General features: G+C 37.4%; 1 protein-coding gene across 3 annotated transcripts in view; it reads left to right on the top strand.

Moving 5' to 3' along the window:
* The window catches only part of krz (beta-arrestin protein kurtz), a 117,924-nt gene that overhangs the window by 59,015 nt on the left and 44,048 nt on the right, over positions 1–14,861 (top strand). For all 3 annotated transcript variants that reach the window (XM_083133936.1, XM_083133938.1, XM_083133935.1), the window contains exons 7-8: positions 253–388; positions 9,396–9,480. In XM_083133936.1, the coding sequence (XP_082990062.1) occupies positions 253–388; positions 9,396–9,480 (221 nt within the window). The remainder of the gene's footprint in view (positions 1–252; positions 389–9,395; positions 9,481–14,861) is intronic.

The following is a 14,861-nucleotide window of genomic DNA, read 5'->3' as shown; positions in this document are numbered from 1 at the left end:
TTTCCACCCCTCCTCTATTTCGAAAGAAGGAACATTTTTTTGTCACACAATTTCCAAAATGGTCTTATATCTTGTTCCTTCATCAAAATCATGTAATCATCATTCAGCCACATTGTCACAATTAGCCAAAGCAAAAAAAGAAGTGGAAAAATAACACAATTGAAGTATTTCATAACAAATTTGTGGAATGTTATCCCAATATATATTTAAGACGAGTATATGGATGTGACAATCTAGTATCCTTTTCCACAGAAACTCCGTCCGCCTAGCTATCAGGAAAATCATGTATGCTCCGAGCAAGCAGGGTGAGCAGCCGTCAGTGGAAGTAAGCAAGGAATTTATGATGAGTCCCAATAAATTGCATTTAGAAGCTTCGTTAGACAAGGAGGTACGTGCGATTCTTTCTTATTCTCAGATTAAGATTATTACATGGTAGCCAATAGATGCATAAGTTTATGTAACTGTAACTGTAAAGCCTGCAGAATAACAACAAAGCTCTTAACTATACAGTGGGCCTTCGATTGTATGTTAATCAGGAAACCAAGACAAGAAGACTTAAATTCAAGAAAATGTACAGTCCAAGAAAGTTGTGTGTGTGGCTGTATTGGGAGTATGAAAAATTGAATGTATAATGTGAGAAAATGTAAATACTTGGAACCTAAAATTGAAGTTTTACTGTTTGTTGTGCTTGTAAGTTTATATTTTGCACCACATGTGAACACTGTGACAAAAATCGCAATATGGATCGTAGTTTGTCACTAAGATTCAGAGAATTATAAATTTGATGCTGTTAAACTATGCAATGTTGCCATGTTTGTTGCAATTGCATTATTTAATATTAAACATTCACCCCTTCCCTTCCTATACATGTTTGAGACTCCTTGTACATCTGCTGGAAGGTGTGTGCACAGTCCTCCATTGAGGTGGAGTTCAAAATGGCCCAAATATTCTTCTGAATGGTCTCTACATCATCAAAATGCTGTTCTTTCAGTCCTGTCTACAGCTTGGAGAATATAAAAATGACTCGCGTACTTTCGACGTGGCCTTTGGCCACGTCTTGTACGCTCGCATGCGTGACCTTCGGCCACGTTGTGATCGCAATCATGTTTTAGATGGGGTTCCTCAATGATCTTAATGACTTTGAAAATGTCTGCATGTTGTATTGGATGATGGGGAACATGTGTACAAGTTCGATAATTTGAAAAGTTTAGAAAGTAACTTTGTGTGTGTATGGGCTCTAATAAAGTACAAATATTCAAACTATTATTGTCTATTTTCTTAATAATAAACTGTGTAAGTAATAACCGTTTCAAGATAACTAGTTGGATGTTTTGCTTAAACGAATTGAAAAGCGACTAAATTGAAAATGCAATATTTACGTATTTTGTTATTTTCACATTTTTGAACGTAATTGGATAATAACTGTTTTCCGTCATTCTCCTCAAATTCCTACATTGCCTCTGTAATAAATTCTGATGCTCGTATTTTGAAATTCGAAAAGTCTAGCATAATCCCCTTACAGTAGTTTCCGGGGTGAAAATAAACTTTCTTTAAGTTCCCTAGCAACGTCCGTTTCCATGGACAACAACAGGCACGGCAAGCTCTAAGGAATTGCATGTCATTATACCCCCTAAACATTTAGTTAAAACAAGCACGATGTAGATATTTACGCATTGAGTATAACAATATATACGTAATTGTATCTGGGCTGAAACTCCTTATTATGTAGATGTCACCCTTGTTTCAGGCACCTTTTCAAAGTCATGAGTTGATTCATCTGTGTGTTGTAGATCTGTGAGAAATATAATGTATCTCGACAATTAAGAATTGGAGGAAACAATGTGTGCAAAGGAAATGCCCGTGGCAACGGTTGCTAAGGACGTGAGAAAAGGGCATTTTCACCCTTAAGGAAGGGCCGATTGAGCGATTTTTTAATTTTCTCGGCCTTTTGGGATGATTTCATGGGGGGTCGTAATCGGGCATTTTTCGCCTCCGGGGCTTCCTTCATGGAGAACATTTATGTCAGTGAGTGGTGGGATTGGGGCTATATATATATTGGACAAGTAGGGTGGATGGTTGGTTACTGTGGCCGATTTTAAAGTGAGAAAGTATGGGACAGTGAGTAATGAATGGGCTGAAGCATTGTTATGCAAGAGAAATCTTCTGATTGGTACATATTTGGCCTAACCCTGTGAATTCTTTTCAAGAGGTGAACAAGTACCTCTCGTAGCACAGTCTGTCCAGAGGATACAAATTTGCCAGGGAGGAGTCCCCTTAAATTGCAAAATTTGATCAGCATTGTTTTTATTTTCAATTTTGTGGCCCTCAGCTTTATCAGTCTGCCCTCTCCTGAGTTGTGCTATTCGGCTCTTTTATTTTTAGTAGATCAGTTACACTGGAAACACCATGATTTGTGGTTAGTGTCAATGCTCTGTAATTCAGGTTGTCGATATGTTCATTCGGCAAGATTTTGTGATGCATCCACATGCTGGTTTTTCAGCCAGTGTAATGAGAGTGGAACGAAGTTGTCACTGTTTTTACTTGCTGAGCATGTCATGCACAATGGTGTGAATTCTAGCAACACTGATACGAAGCTATTCTGGTTAACAGTCTTCTCAGACTTACTTGTGTGCAGGCCTGTTCTCTTCACTTTTCTCCATTTACTTGTGACCATTTTAGAAACATGCACAGCATTCATGCTTGCTACAACTTAAACAGACATGTCCGTATGCAATTTGTATCATACAAAATGTCTCTGTTGCACTTTTTCCATGTTAAAAACAAATTTCATTGCAGATGTTTGTTCCATTTTGACAATCGTGACAATAAAAAAAAATGGGCATACTTTCAACTGCCCCAGCTCATTACTAAATGAGTCCTATGCAATGAAGTTTTCATAGAAGGTGCAGGAAGGTTCATACTAAGTAGTTCTAACAGTGACACTTGTACACTTCTGTTCAGAGAAAGTGGTACACTCGTTTGAGTTGAAGTCCAGCTTCGTGTCTGCCAGTACAGCCGAAGTAAGTGTTTGGAAAGCAGCAGTGTTGCTTACTATCAATCATTTTAAGCACAAGCAGGGAATTTTGAGTCCCTCAGACTCAAAGAAAAGGGCTAACGGAAAGATTGCAGTGTAATTAAATGAACTGTCCACATCTACAATGAAAGTAATGTAAATGCGAAAAATTTGTGAAAAATATATTTAAAAAACAACTCATTTTTGACGTTCGTGACGAAATGGTTATCACAATGCATTAGAATGTGAGGGCCCCGAGTTTGAATTTGGCCTGAGTCTCTCTTCACTGTCGCAAGTAGCCGATAATGGAAGAAAAGCAACACTAAATAACAAAAAGAAAATAAGCGAGACTGAAAAGTGCTGTTGTAATTCCTGAAAATGATGTAAAAAAAAAAGAAAATCTTTCAGAAATAGTGTTATCCTAATCCAGGAGAAGGCTTGAAGAATAAAAACAACTCTTCCCCCGTACACTTTGGCAAACAGAATCGCAAAGTTGGCACTGAATATGCGATGGAAAAAATAATAGAAATCCGAAAGGAAGAAGAGTTTATGTCACAGCCAGAGGGGCACATGAGGAGGTACCCCTTCCCCACATCAGTCATCAAGGCTATTAAAAATAACTCAATGGTTGTCCTCTCATTTAACTTTAACAGTAAATGAAATTTTTGTAAAAACAAAAATTGTCAGGCTTTACTTTTTTTTCACGTGCACGTTGGTTTCGTAATGGAACACAAAAATAGAATTGTGACTCTCGTAAAATTCTTGCCGAATGAATGAATGCTTCCGTAGATTCCAGAATAATGACTCTTCATTTTGAAATAAATAGTTTAAAATAATATAATTTATGTGCTGTTGTTTAATGAGATTCGTCGTCACATAGCAGAATCCACTATGTTGATGGGAATTGGAGAACAGTAATCATTTAGGGTTGGAAACACTAACCTTCCAGAAGGCCACGACTTCCCGACGTCTTCATTAATTTTCATGCACAAGCTTCACTTGTATCTTGTCAGCAATGTGTACAGCATTTTAACCCTATTTGATGAAGCGTATTGCTTTCAAATTAATGTAATTAGCGAGAAGCGACGTCAAAAGTTTCGGGCTGGACAGGAAAAGATGCAATCTTACGGATAAATTACTCGAATAGCTTGGTTTCTTCACCGTGGCTTGCGGCCATGTCGGTTAAAGGACAGCTGCGTAAGCTGAAATCCTAGGTTCGAATCCCTTTGTCTCCAAAATATTTTTTCTAACCAAATGGGTGCTACGCAATGTATTTTATTCTCGTCACACCAATTGCAGCCTGAAACTTTGTTATTGTTTGCGTGCCAATAAGAAAATTTGTTTTGAAACTATTACTCGTTGAGAGAACGTGACTGTTACTCGAGACTACTTGAAATTGAGATTTTTTAGTTGCTGCTAAGCCTCGATGTTTACAAGTGCTAAAATTGAAAATTGTTGCGTGATAAAATACACCGTTAATATACTCAAGAAGAAAACCACTGGAATGAAATGAGTAAGTTGTGAGGAACATCAGCAGATGTATTTTAAGATGTTCCGTCATTCACGTGTCACTCTCCTCGTTTTATACATAGATATTTGCAAGTGACCCACTCGATGAATGCTCTCACCTTAAGAGGAATTTTCAGATGGCAAAGAAAAAGCCTGGTCCAAGTTGTAAAGTTCATGTAATTAATATTTACGCTGCAATCTTTCCTTTAGCCCTTTTCTTTGCGTCTGAGAGACACAGAATTCCCTGCTTGTGGTTAAAATGATTGATAGTAAGCAACACTGCTGCTTTCCGAATACTTACTTCGGCTGTACTGCCAGACACGAAACTGGACTTCAACTCAAACGAGTGTGCCACTTTCTCTGAATAGAAGTGTACATCCACAACAGTAATAATCCCAGAACTTTTCGAATGTACTGCGTACAAAGAGCACAGATGCTAGATGGAACGTACATATATTTCAAATGCACTATTATTCCATGTGTTGTGCATGACATTAGCCTGCAAATAACGTTATTCAAAGAATATGCTATATTACGAAGTAAACTTCATGTCAAGCACACGGCATTACAAAATAGATGACCTGGCTCCAGTAAGCAAGGGATGGATATGATTTTCTAATATGAATTAATGTTTCTCTGATGATGCACACAAAAAGTTCATTAAACATTGTTACAAGTGTTGTGTATTTTAACTAGGGATGGGACCGATTAATCGGTACTCTGTCTGTATCGGCTGATATAGGCATATTGGTTTATCGGTAAAATTACCGATTATTTTACCGATCCAATATATCGATAAATATCTGATAATTTAGTGCAAAATTCTGCCATTTTATATTTATATATATTGTTATAATTTTTATGGATAATCTCCATGCCCTACTATCTAAAAAAGTAAATGTCTAAATATGCAATTTACAGTCACCTTGAAACACATATTTATTAAGGAGGTGAATGAACCTTTCAGGTTCTTCAAGGACCATTTTGAATTTTATATCGGATCGGTAGAATATCGGTTATCAGTAAATTTTATATCAGTACTTTATCGGTATCGGCCAAAATTTCATATCGGCCCATCCCTAATATAACCCTCTCCTCTGCTGAGATATATTCTTGTAACAAGATGCTATGTAGTGAATAAATTTTGCACTTATTAATTTAATATAATTCTTAGCTTAGATGATATGTGAATATCAAACGCTATTGAAAATCACCTTTCCTCAAAAACACAAAATTAATTGTAACATTTATAAATGAGTTTTATGTATATGTTGCAGATGATGTAGACTTACTGGGGGATGATGTGAATACAATTAAGAATAATGCTAAAATATTTTTCAAAACTGCTAAAGAGATAGGTTTGGAAGTTAACAAAGAGAAAACTAAATATATGCTTACAGGCCGAAACCAAGTGTTAGGTAATAATCAAAATCTAATTATTGATAACAACTCGTTTGAACCAGTTTCCAAATTCAAATAATATTAACAATAACATTCAAGTTTATATTATATTCAAGTAATATTAACAAATGAAAATTATATTAAAGAGGAAATAAAAAGTAGGCTTAATTCAGGAAATGCATGTTACTTCTCTCTTCATAAACTTTTGTCTTCTCGTTTAATATCTAAGAAACTAAAAGTTAAAATATACAAAACAGTAATTTTGCCTGTAGTATTATATGGATGTAAAACTTGGTCCCTTACATTGAAAGAGGAACATAAATTGAGAGTATTTGAAAATAAGATCCTTAGGAAAATCTTTGGACCTAAAAGGGATGAGGAGACAGGTGAGTGGAGAAGGTTACATAATTTAGAACTACATAATTTGTATTCATGTCCAGATATTATTAGAATAATTAAATCAAGAAGACTTAGGTGGGCAGGCCATGTGGCACGAATGGGAGAGGAAAGAGGAGTTCACAGGATTCTTGTTGGGAAACCTGATGGTAAGAGACCTGTAGGAAGGCCAAGACGAAGATGGAGGGACAACGTTGATATGGTCCTAAGGGAAATCGGTAGGGATGGAAAAGAGTATATAGATCTTGCTCAAGATAGGGAAAGATGGAAGGCCTGTGTTGCTGCAGCCATGAACCTTCGGGTTTAAGAAGGCTAGAGAGTTAGTTAGTTAGTTTTATGTATATGTACTTTTAAGGAGTGTCTACTAATGGGTCTCATTTACATAACAGCATAATCTTCATTTTCACTGTCGGAATTAAATAATTCATCAAAATCAGAATGTTCATCACCCAATTTGTTGAAGTTAGCATTTCTTCCATTTCTGCTATTTTTTGCATCCCTGGGATTCCTGTAAGCTCGTGGTTCCCGAACTGCAACTTGCACTAATTTAGACTTTTTCCTCTAGAAGCCACTCAGGATAAGAACCAGCATAATTTTAAATTACATTCAGTTCCTAACAGATGACTACATGCCAGCTCCCATGGCAGAGTGCTTAGCACATTGCACTATGATGCCAGGGGTTTGAATCCCGGCCTGGTTGTTTGTGAGTGTCCATTCATCAATTTCATCATATCATCACTCATACCCATCTTTGCAATTAGCCAAAAGTGGCAAAAAAAGATGTAAAATGAAGCAAACAAATCAATCAGATGGATGACATCAAAGTTTCAATATTCTAATTTAATATTTTCAGTAAGAAAGTATTGATTGATGATATGCTATGTGGAATTTGTAAATCTAAGGTTTCAATGTGCTGGACATGCATTTCACAAAATACATAATTATGGTTTTAGCAGTGAAAGGGTTATGTACATACAACACCCAGGGATCCTGCTTCAAATCTCAGACTCGGCATGGGTGTTCTTTGTGAGTGATCCTTCATCAATTTTATCACATCATCACTTGTTGTGATTAGCCAAAAGTAGCATAAAAATGAATCTAATTAACAAATATCAAATCAAACCATACAACACCAATAAACTTTCACAGCACATGGAGAACATCTAAATGAATATCTCTTTTTTTAAAGCCTCATTGTGACACTTTGAGTCCTTAAAAAAGAGTATTTGACAACTTGTATGTATGCAGCTGTGCAGCATAGGTTCATGGTTGTCACTAACATTTATACTTTCTGTGGAAAAACTTTTTTTGTGTGCCACAAACAGATTGTTCAACAAACAAAAGCAATTGTTGCTATTTGTGGTACTAATTCATTGAATAAATGTATTGAATCCATCCTTAATACAAAGTCACCATGTGCAACACATGCAATAAAGTGTCCCCAATTTGGAAAGTCAGGAGAAACACTAAAGATGAGATTAAATAATAACAATAATCCATGGCTCTACAGCCCTAGAAGGGCCTTGGCCTATCTGCCGACTACCAGTGTCCCTCCCACAATCCTACCTAGAGGTGTGGAGATCTTCAACCGGTAATGGGGTGATGTGGGTCAGCACATCGAACCCGGACCCTTTGCCGTTATATGAGATTTCCAAGACCAGGTTATGCTATTCACTTGTAGCTCCCCAATTTCCTCACGATGGTTGATTGCCACTGGTCCTACGCACAGGCTGAAAACCCAGGCAGACTTGAACCCATTCTGTCCAGCAGTCGGAGTCCAAAGCACAGCGCATTAGACTGCACGACCATGGAGGAGGACAAAGATGAGATTAAAGACCATGGAAAATCAATGGTGTCAGCGAAATTTAAAACATTAGAATGCAGTCAGTTTTAATCTGGGACTGGCATTGCATAACACACTTTCACTTGGTGTTGCCGTTTCAATATCCTGTGGAGGCACATACTGGTTTGGATCTTACTTTGATCTAGTCCTGATTAGCCTTTCTGTGCATAAAGTGGACTTTAAAGAACTCAAACAAGCAAGCACTTGGTGTTGCAGACAGCCGATAACCTCCCTCTCTCTTTTTCTACTAATGAAACCATTTATTACCTGCCAGTTGATTGAAGTTAGCGTACACAAACAATCTGTGTGACTTGTACTACCTTTTGAAGGATAACATACCATGCTAATTATACTTCGATTAGTGGATGTGAAGATTTCCCTTTGAAATTGTGCATGGTAAGATGATTGGAGAACGTTAATTGTTTGACAAGGACATCTATGATCACACCAAGAAATATGTTAAAGAATTGTGATTTTCCAGCAAGCAGCTTTGGGTTCTATCAGAATCGTTGGGAAGGCCACTTCTCAAATCTAAGTTAGCTTCATTTAAAATTATGAAACTAACAGGAATGTTTTTTTTGAGAAAGTTCCAAAGCTCTATTTCCTGTGCTTTACACTGATTTCATGAATAATTTGATGGTACAGTGCTGCTGGCCTAACAAGTTATGTGAAGCTGATACTGTTTCTAAGATGTTAACTATAGATCTTCCAAGAAATGAAAATCTCCTCACAGCTGAGAAAATTGGTATTGGGTTTGCTATTGAGAGAAGCAATGCCCACAGAAAGGGAAAGAGATTTTGTTAATTGTGGGAATATCCTGTGCATGTATTCAAGATTTTAGGAGGTGTTAAACCAGGCAACTTCAACCTGCAAGAGCCTTTAGGCATGATGTTTTTTTCAACAGAATATGACCTCTTTTAGTACATTTTCCAACAAAAATAAATCCCAGTGGCAACCTTGAGTTTTTATTGTATGGCTGCATACATATAAAATAGGAAAAACATCTCCTTTTCAAGGTCTTGTAGTTTCAAACCTCCAATTTGAAATGTTACCAAGAAAACCTGTGCTTCTTGATGTTCTCTCTGGCTGAAAGTTCATCAGTATTGTACAGTGAGACACTATATAATGTTATGGGAATTGTGCAAATATTGTTTAGAAAAACAGTAATTTCTTTCTAATGTGAAGTGAACAGATTTCTTGATTCTGAAATACTTGTCTTTATTATTTTCACAGCTCTATCACCATGGAGAGAGTGTAGCTGTCAATGTCCACATAGCAAATAACTCCAACCGTACAGTGAAAAAAATTAAAGTATCAGGTATTTTGATTTGCATTTCTGCACACGCACACACCACATATATATATATAAATCAAAGAAGGTAAAAGGAGTTAGGTTGGTTGTGGAGGTCATTTAGAATGAGCTGTCAGAGGTGGTGGAAATGATCGCAGTGATGTACCTTTCCAAGGGGTGGTTGGTGGGCAAGGGGGATCTTGGGAGGAGGGGGGGCTAAATTGAAGGAGGCTTTGGTGAGTTTCGTTGGTAGTAGTGTGGAGTGAGGGGTTTTTGGCCCAGAAATGTTGCCATCGAAGGTTGCGAGCAAAGGTGTGTATGTCAAAAAGTAGGCACAATTGGTTGGGGGGAGTTGTGGGGGAGAAGGTAATGCCTTTGGATAAAACAGCTATTTCATCAGTGCTCAGTTTATGGCTGGATAAATTGAGTACAGTCTGGTTGTTTTTGAGTGGGGTAGGGTCATTGGTGAGCACTGATGAAATAGCTGGTCCACAACACTCCTTCACCACACAACCAACACCCCCCCTGCCCATAAATGCAACCGCCCCAGGTGCAAGACCTGCCCCATCCTCATTACATCTCACACCCTCCAGGTGCACATGGCTACTGGCAAATTTACCCTCTATCCCAAGGGGACCTGCCATGCCTCAAACCTAATCTACATCCTCATCTGCAACATCTGTGGTGATTTTTACATGGGGGAAACATTACTGCCCTCAACCTCCGCATCAATAACCATCACTCCTCCACCCACAACCTGGACTTCACTGTCGCCGTCCACAGCAACCACCACAACATCCCCTTCAACGACTGCTTCTGGGTAGCGATTATCCATCTCCTACCCCAACCAGCCAACACCTCTGTTCGCAAAAGATGGGAGAGGGCCTATATATCTGCCATGAGTGCAACCACTCCAACTGGCCTGAACAAGGCCAACCAGTAACGTCCCCACCTTAGCCCACCCTCCCTCCCAACCCCTCCCACCCACTCATAGTTAGCCTGGTGACGAAACAGTGTTTTTTCGTTCTAAGCACAGCTTCTTCTTCAATGGGGACCTGGCAACTCTGCATGGCCCCAACTTCCGGTTCAGTCTCTTTCTTCTCACACTGATGATGCTACGAAGTTAGCAAAAATTTTGAATTTTTCCACTGTTCGGTGAGTGTTTCCTTTTACCTTCTTTGATTTTTACTTAGCCCTCCTTGCTTTTATCCATTTATATATATATATATTAGGGATGGGCCGATATGAAAATTTGGCCGATACCGATAAAGTACCGATATAAAATTTACCGATACCGATAACCGATATTCTACCGATCCGATATAAAATTAGAAATAGTCCTTGAAGAACCTGAAAGGTTCACTGACCTCTTTAATAAATGTGTGTTTCAAGGTGACTGCAGTGAAAAGAAATTGCATATTTAGACATTTACTTTTTTAGAAAGTTGGGCATGCATATTACCCATAAAAATTACAACAAAATGGCAGAATTTTGCACTAAATTATCAGAAAATAATCGATATATCGGATCGGTAAAATAATCGTTAATTTTACCGATAAACTGATACACCGATAAGCCTATATCGGCCGATACCGATAGAGTACCGATTAATCGGTCCCATCCCTAATATATATATATATTATTATTAGAATAATTAATCAAGAAGACTTAGGTGGGCAGGCCATGTGGCACGAATGGGAGAGGAAAGAGGAGTTCACAGGATTCTTGTTGGGAAAACTGATGGTAAGAGACCTGTAGGAAGGCCAAGATGAAGATGGAGGGACAACGTTGAGATGGACCTAAGGGAAATCGGTAGGGATGGAAAAGCGTATATAGATCTTGCTCAAGATAGGGGCAGATGGAAGGCCTGTGTTGCTGCAGCCATGAACCTTCGGGTTTAAGAAGGCTAGAGAGTTAGTTAGTTAGTTAGTTATATATGTTATCCATTTATGTTCACATTTATACACACACACATACATACCTTCATTTCTGCACTTTGCAGAATATTTGTTGAACGTTGTATATTTTTACATATATTTCTTACCTTTCCTTTCTTGTGATGTCTGAAATGGAAAGCAAGGAAATTGCAAAAATTGCTTGACCTTGCTGCTCACCACTTCATCTTCATTTGTCATTTAAACTGTGTTACTTATTATAGTTACCGTTACCAGACATGTTCCTTATTCTCTTTACATTTTTTTTACTTTGTGTTTCTTTTGTTTATTCTTTTGACTTACTGTCAGACACACAGCCTTGAAATAATGTCTTTTCACTATGTAAAATCCATACTACTATCCAAAATTAAAGTTATATTAATATGAGAATTATATAATGCCTTCAAAAGACTTTTGTTGTGTAAACTCCATAGTGGTTGGAAGTATGTAAGCAGAATTGGATACACGTAACCCCTCGACTCAAGGGGTTAATGCTTTTCCAAGACAATGTTTTGTCAAGTTTCCCTCTGGTAAGGACACGACTATTATTTGCAACGTCTTATCAAGAATAGACCCTGTTTTCCTAAATTTATTAGCAAGTGATGCACAGTATTTATGTGTGGAGTAGACACACTAGGGAATTGCCTTAGAAATTGCCTCCTCACTCTTGTGCTTGAGTGTGTTTTCTAATAAGACTCATGCATAGCCACATATTTATGGTGAATAAAATATCAAGATTTTTGTACAAAAACTGGGATTATTTTGAGATCAAAAGCAGTAAATGAAATGACATTTCGGTGTTAAAATGGTGAATAAAACCCTAAATTTTATTAAAAAACCACTTATTACACAAAATTGTTTCACTTTTAATAGCACATTTATATAGTTTTGAGAGTATTAAGTTTATTCCTGTGTAAAGGAGTCTATTTTTGCTTCTCGCATATTTACGGCAGAATTAATTAATATCCTTTGATTTGCATAACACAGGATAATTCAAACCTCAGAAGGTGTCGCATCAGTAAATAAATCGTAAATTTCATGTTGAAGAGTTTATTTTGTATTTTCCAGTTCATTTTGCATCATTTCGTGACCAAACATGGATATCAAAATACACCTTACTCCTTTTGAAAACATGAAAAATTAACATTATAATGTGTTATTTCAAATTTTGTGTTTTCGTCCAAAACTAAATATACATGTCCCTACTCATGCATAAAAATTCTTTTCTCATAAGTGTACTTAATGTTGTGGCATTCTATCAACACAAATAATACTTATGAGAACTTATCGGTTTACCACCTATCACCTTAGCAAACTACACTGAATAAAACATAAATCATGACACAGGCAGTCACAGAGGTGCCATGTTGCAACAGCATGGGATATTTTCTTGGTAACATGTTGTGGGGTCAACAGTGACAATTTGAACTGGAAATTCTTTGAAGTGAACACTGATTAGAAAGAGCCACTTTTTTATTTACTGTCTGTAAACTTAGGGTTAGCTGTGTTGCAGTGTTCTGCTCTGTGCTTACCAAGGAAAAACTTGATGAAACCTTGTCTTGGAAAGCTACCAAATGTTCTATGTGCTTGAGTTGAGGGGTTACATATATTAATATTCAATTCCTCAGCAGCTAACATGCTGATATGCAGGTTATGTTCTAACTGCATACAAACTTTTTGAAGGTTCTGTAGGGATCCTCTTCTATATTGGTAACATGATTTATTGAATGCACGCTGAAGAGAAATAATACAATTGACATTTTTTCCTGATGTAAAGGTTTGTTATATTTACAAAGTAGAAATCAGATGCTAATCTGCAAAAAGTACAGAAATTACATGTATCATTTTGCTCATAAGCATAAAATGTGATTAGAATGTACAGGGAGGTTATTTCAGTCTTTATCGCGAGAGCGTCGGCTGCTTGACAGCCCAGTCATGCAACAGATCCTGACAAATTGCGTTACAGGAAGTCCGTAACAGAAACCGCTTGTTTTGTAATGTTTCCACTTTTCACAATTACAATTGAAATAAGCATGTACCTTGTTGCAAGGATGCTGGAAAAGGTGTTCTCAAAAATACAAATATTTCTGGCACCTTATTTCTGACATCTAATCTTTCTTAGACATCACTACTTTATCCTCAGTTGTTGCGAGAGTGCCATCAGCTTATCGGGGGAGTTGTCAGCTGCGAGAGGGCGCTTGATACTACATAAATGCGACACCTGTCGACTACCAGTTGTTTAGACGTAGTGAGTGCAAGCTCGTGTTCACTTCTGTTTGCATTTATCAGTATGTGTGTTGTTTATACTGTGGTATTGTGATTCAGTGCTAGTGCTTTATTTTGTGTTAATTGTTATTCATTCATTAGTTATGCCGCTAAATAAATATAGTCTTGAACAAAGAGTTTTTATGTACGATACTTACGTGAAAACGAACTGTTGCAGAAAAGTGGTCAGGCGATTCGCAAGAAAATTTCCTGGCAATCCTGTTCTGGGGAGACAGACTGTTTACAACCTCGTTAAAAGATTACAAGAGACAGGATCTCTTGAACCTAAGAAACGTGTTTCCAGACTACGTCAGACAGACTTACGGAAGAAAAGCTACACGAAATTGGTGAACGACTTGAACATACCCCAAAAAAATACCTCCGCCGGCTTGCTCAGGGAGCAGGCATTTCAAAATCCTCAGCACTAAATTACTTAGATTAAAACCCTATAAAATTACAGTGGTTCATGAATTGCAACCTCACGATCACGCGACTAGAGTTCAGTTCTGTAACTGGATGCTGGATAGTATTGTTGCTGACAGCGTAAATCCAGAATTAATCATATTTTCAGAAGAAGCTTGGTTCGAATTGAATGGCCGAGTTATTTCACAAAACAATCTCTATTGGAGCGCAGAAAAACCTGACCTTGTGCATGAAGTTCCGATCTATCCTGCAAAAATTGGCATGTGGTGTGGTTTGAATGCGCACAGAATAATAGGGCCTATTTTTTATGAAGGTACTATCAATGGTGAAAGGTATTGAAGAGACATACTACAACATTTTTTTTGAACAATTAACGGACAATGAATGCCAGCAGTATTTTTTTTTAGCAGGACTCTGCTACTGCCCACACTGCTTACGAATCACTTAATTTTATTGCGGAGATTTTTGAGGACAGAATTTTCAGTACTGGGTTGTGAGCCTCTCGTTGCCCAGATCGTACTCCTTGTGATTATTATTTATGGGGAAACTTAAAAAACAGTGTATCAGAACAACCCGCATACAATAGAGGATTTAAAAGAAAATGTCAGAAGAGAAATTGCCAGAATCACACACGAGGAGCTTATGGATGTTCAGAGGAATTTGATATGCAGATGCCTGAAATGTGTTGCTGTTGAAGGAAGTAATTTTCAACATCTCTTATAACACAGGAGGTTAGTGATCATCATTGTTATTTCTTTTAAATATCATTTTACTCTTTTGGTTTGC

Source organism: Lepisma saccharinum, chromosome 13, assembly GCF_977018435.1.
Source record: "Lepisma saccharinum chromosome 13, izLepSacc3.1, whole genome shotgun sequence".
Classification (NCBI taxonomy): domain Eukaryota; kingdom Metazoa; phylum Arthropoda; class Insecta; order Zygentoma; family Lepismatidae; genus Lepisma; species Lepisma saccharinum.
The sequence above is the reverse complement of the archived record's forward strand: the minus strand, read 5'-3'. Positions and strand labels throughout refer to the sequence as shown.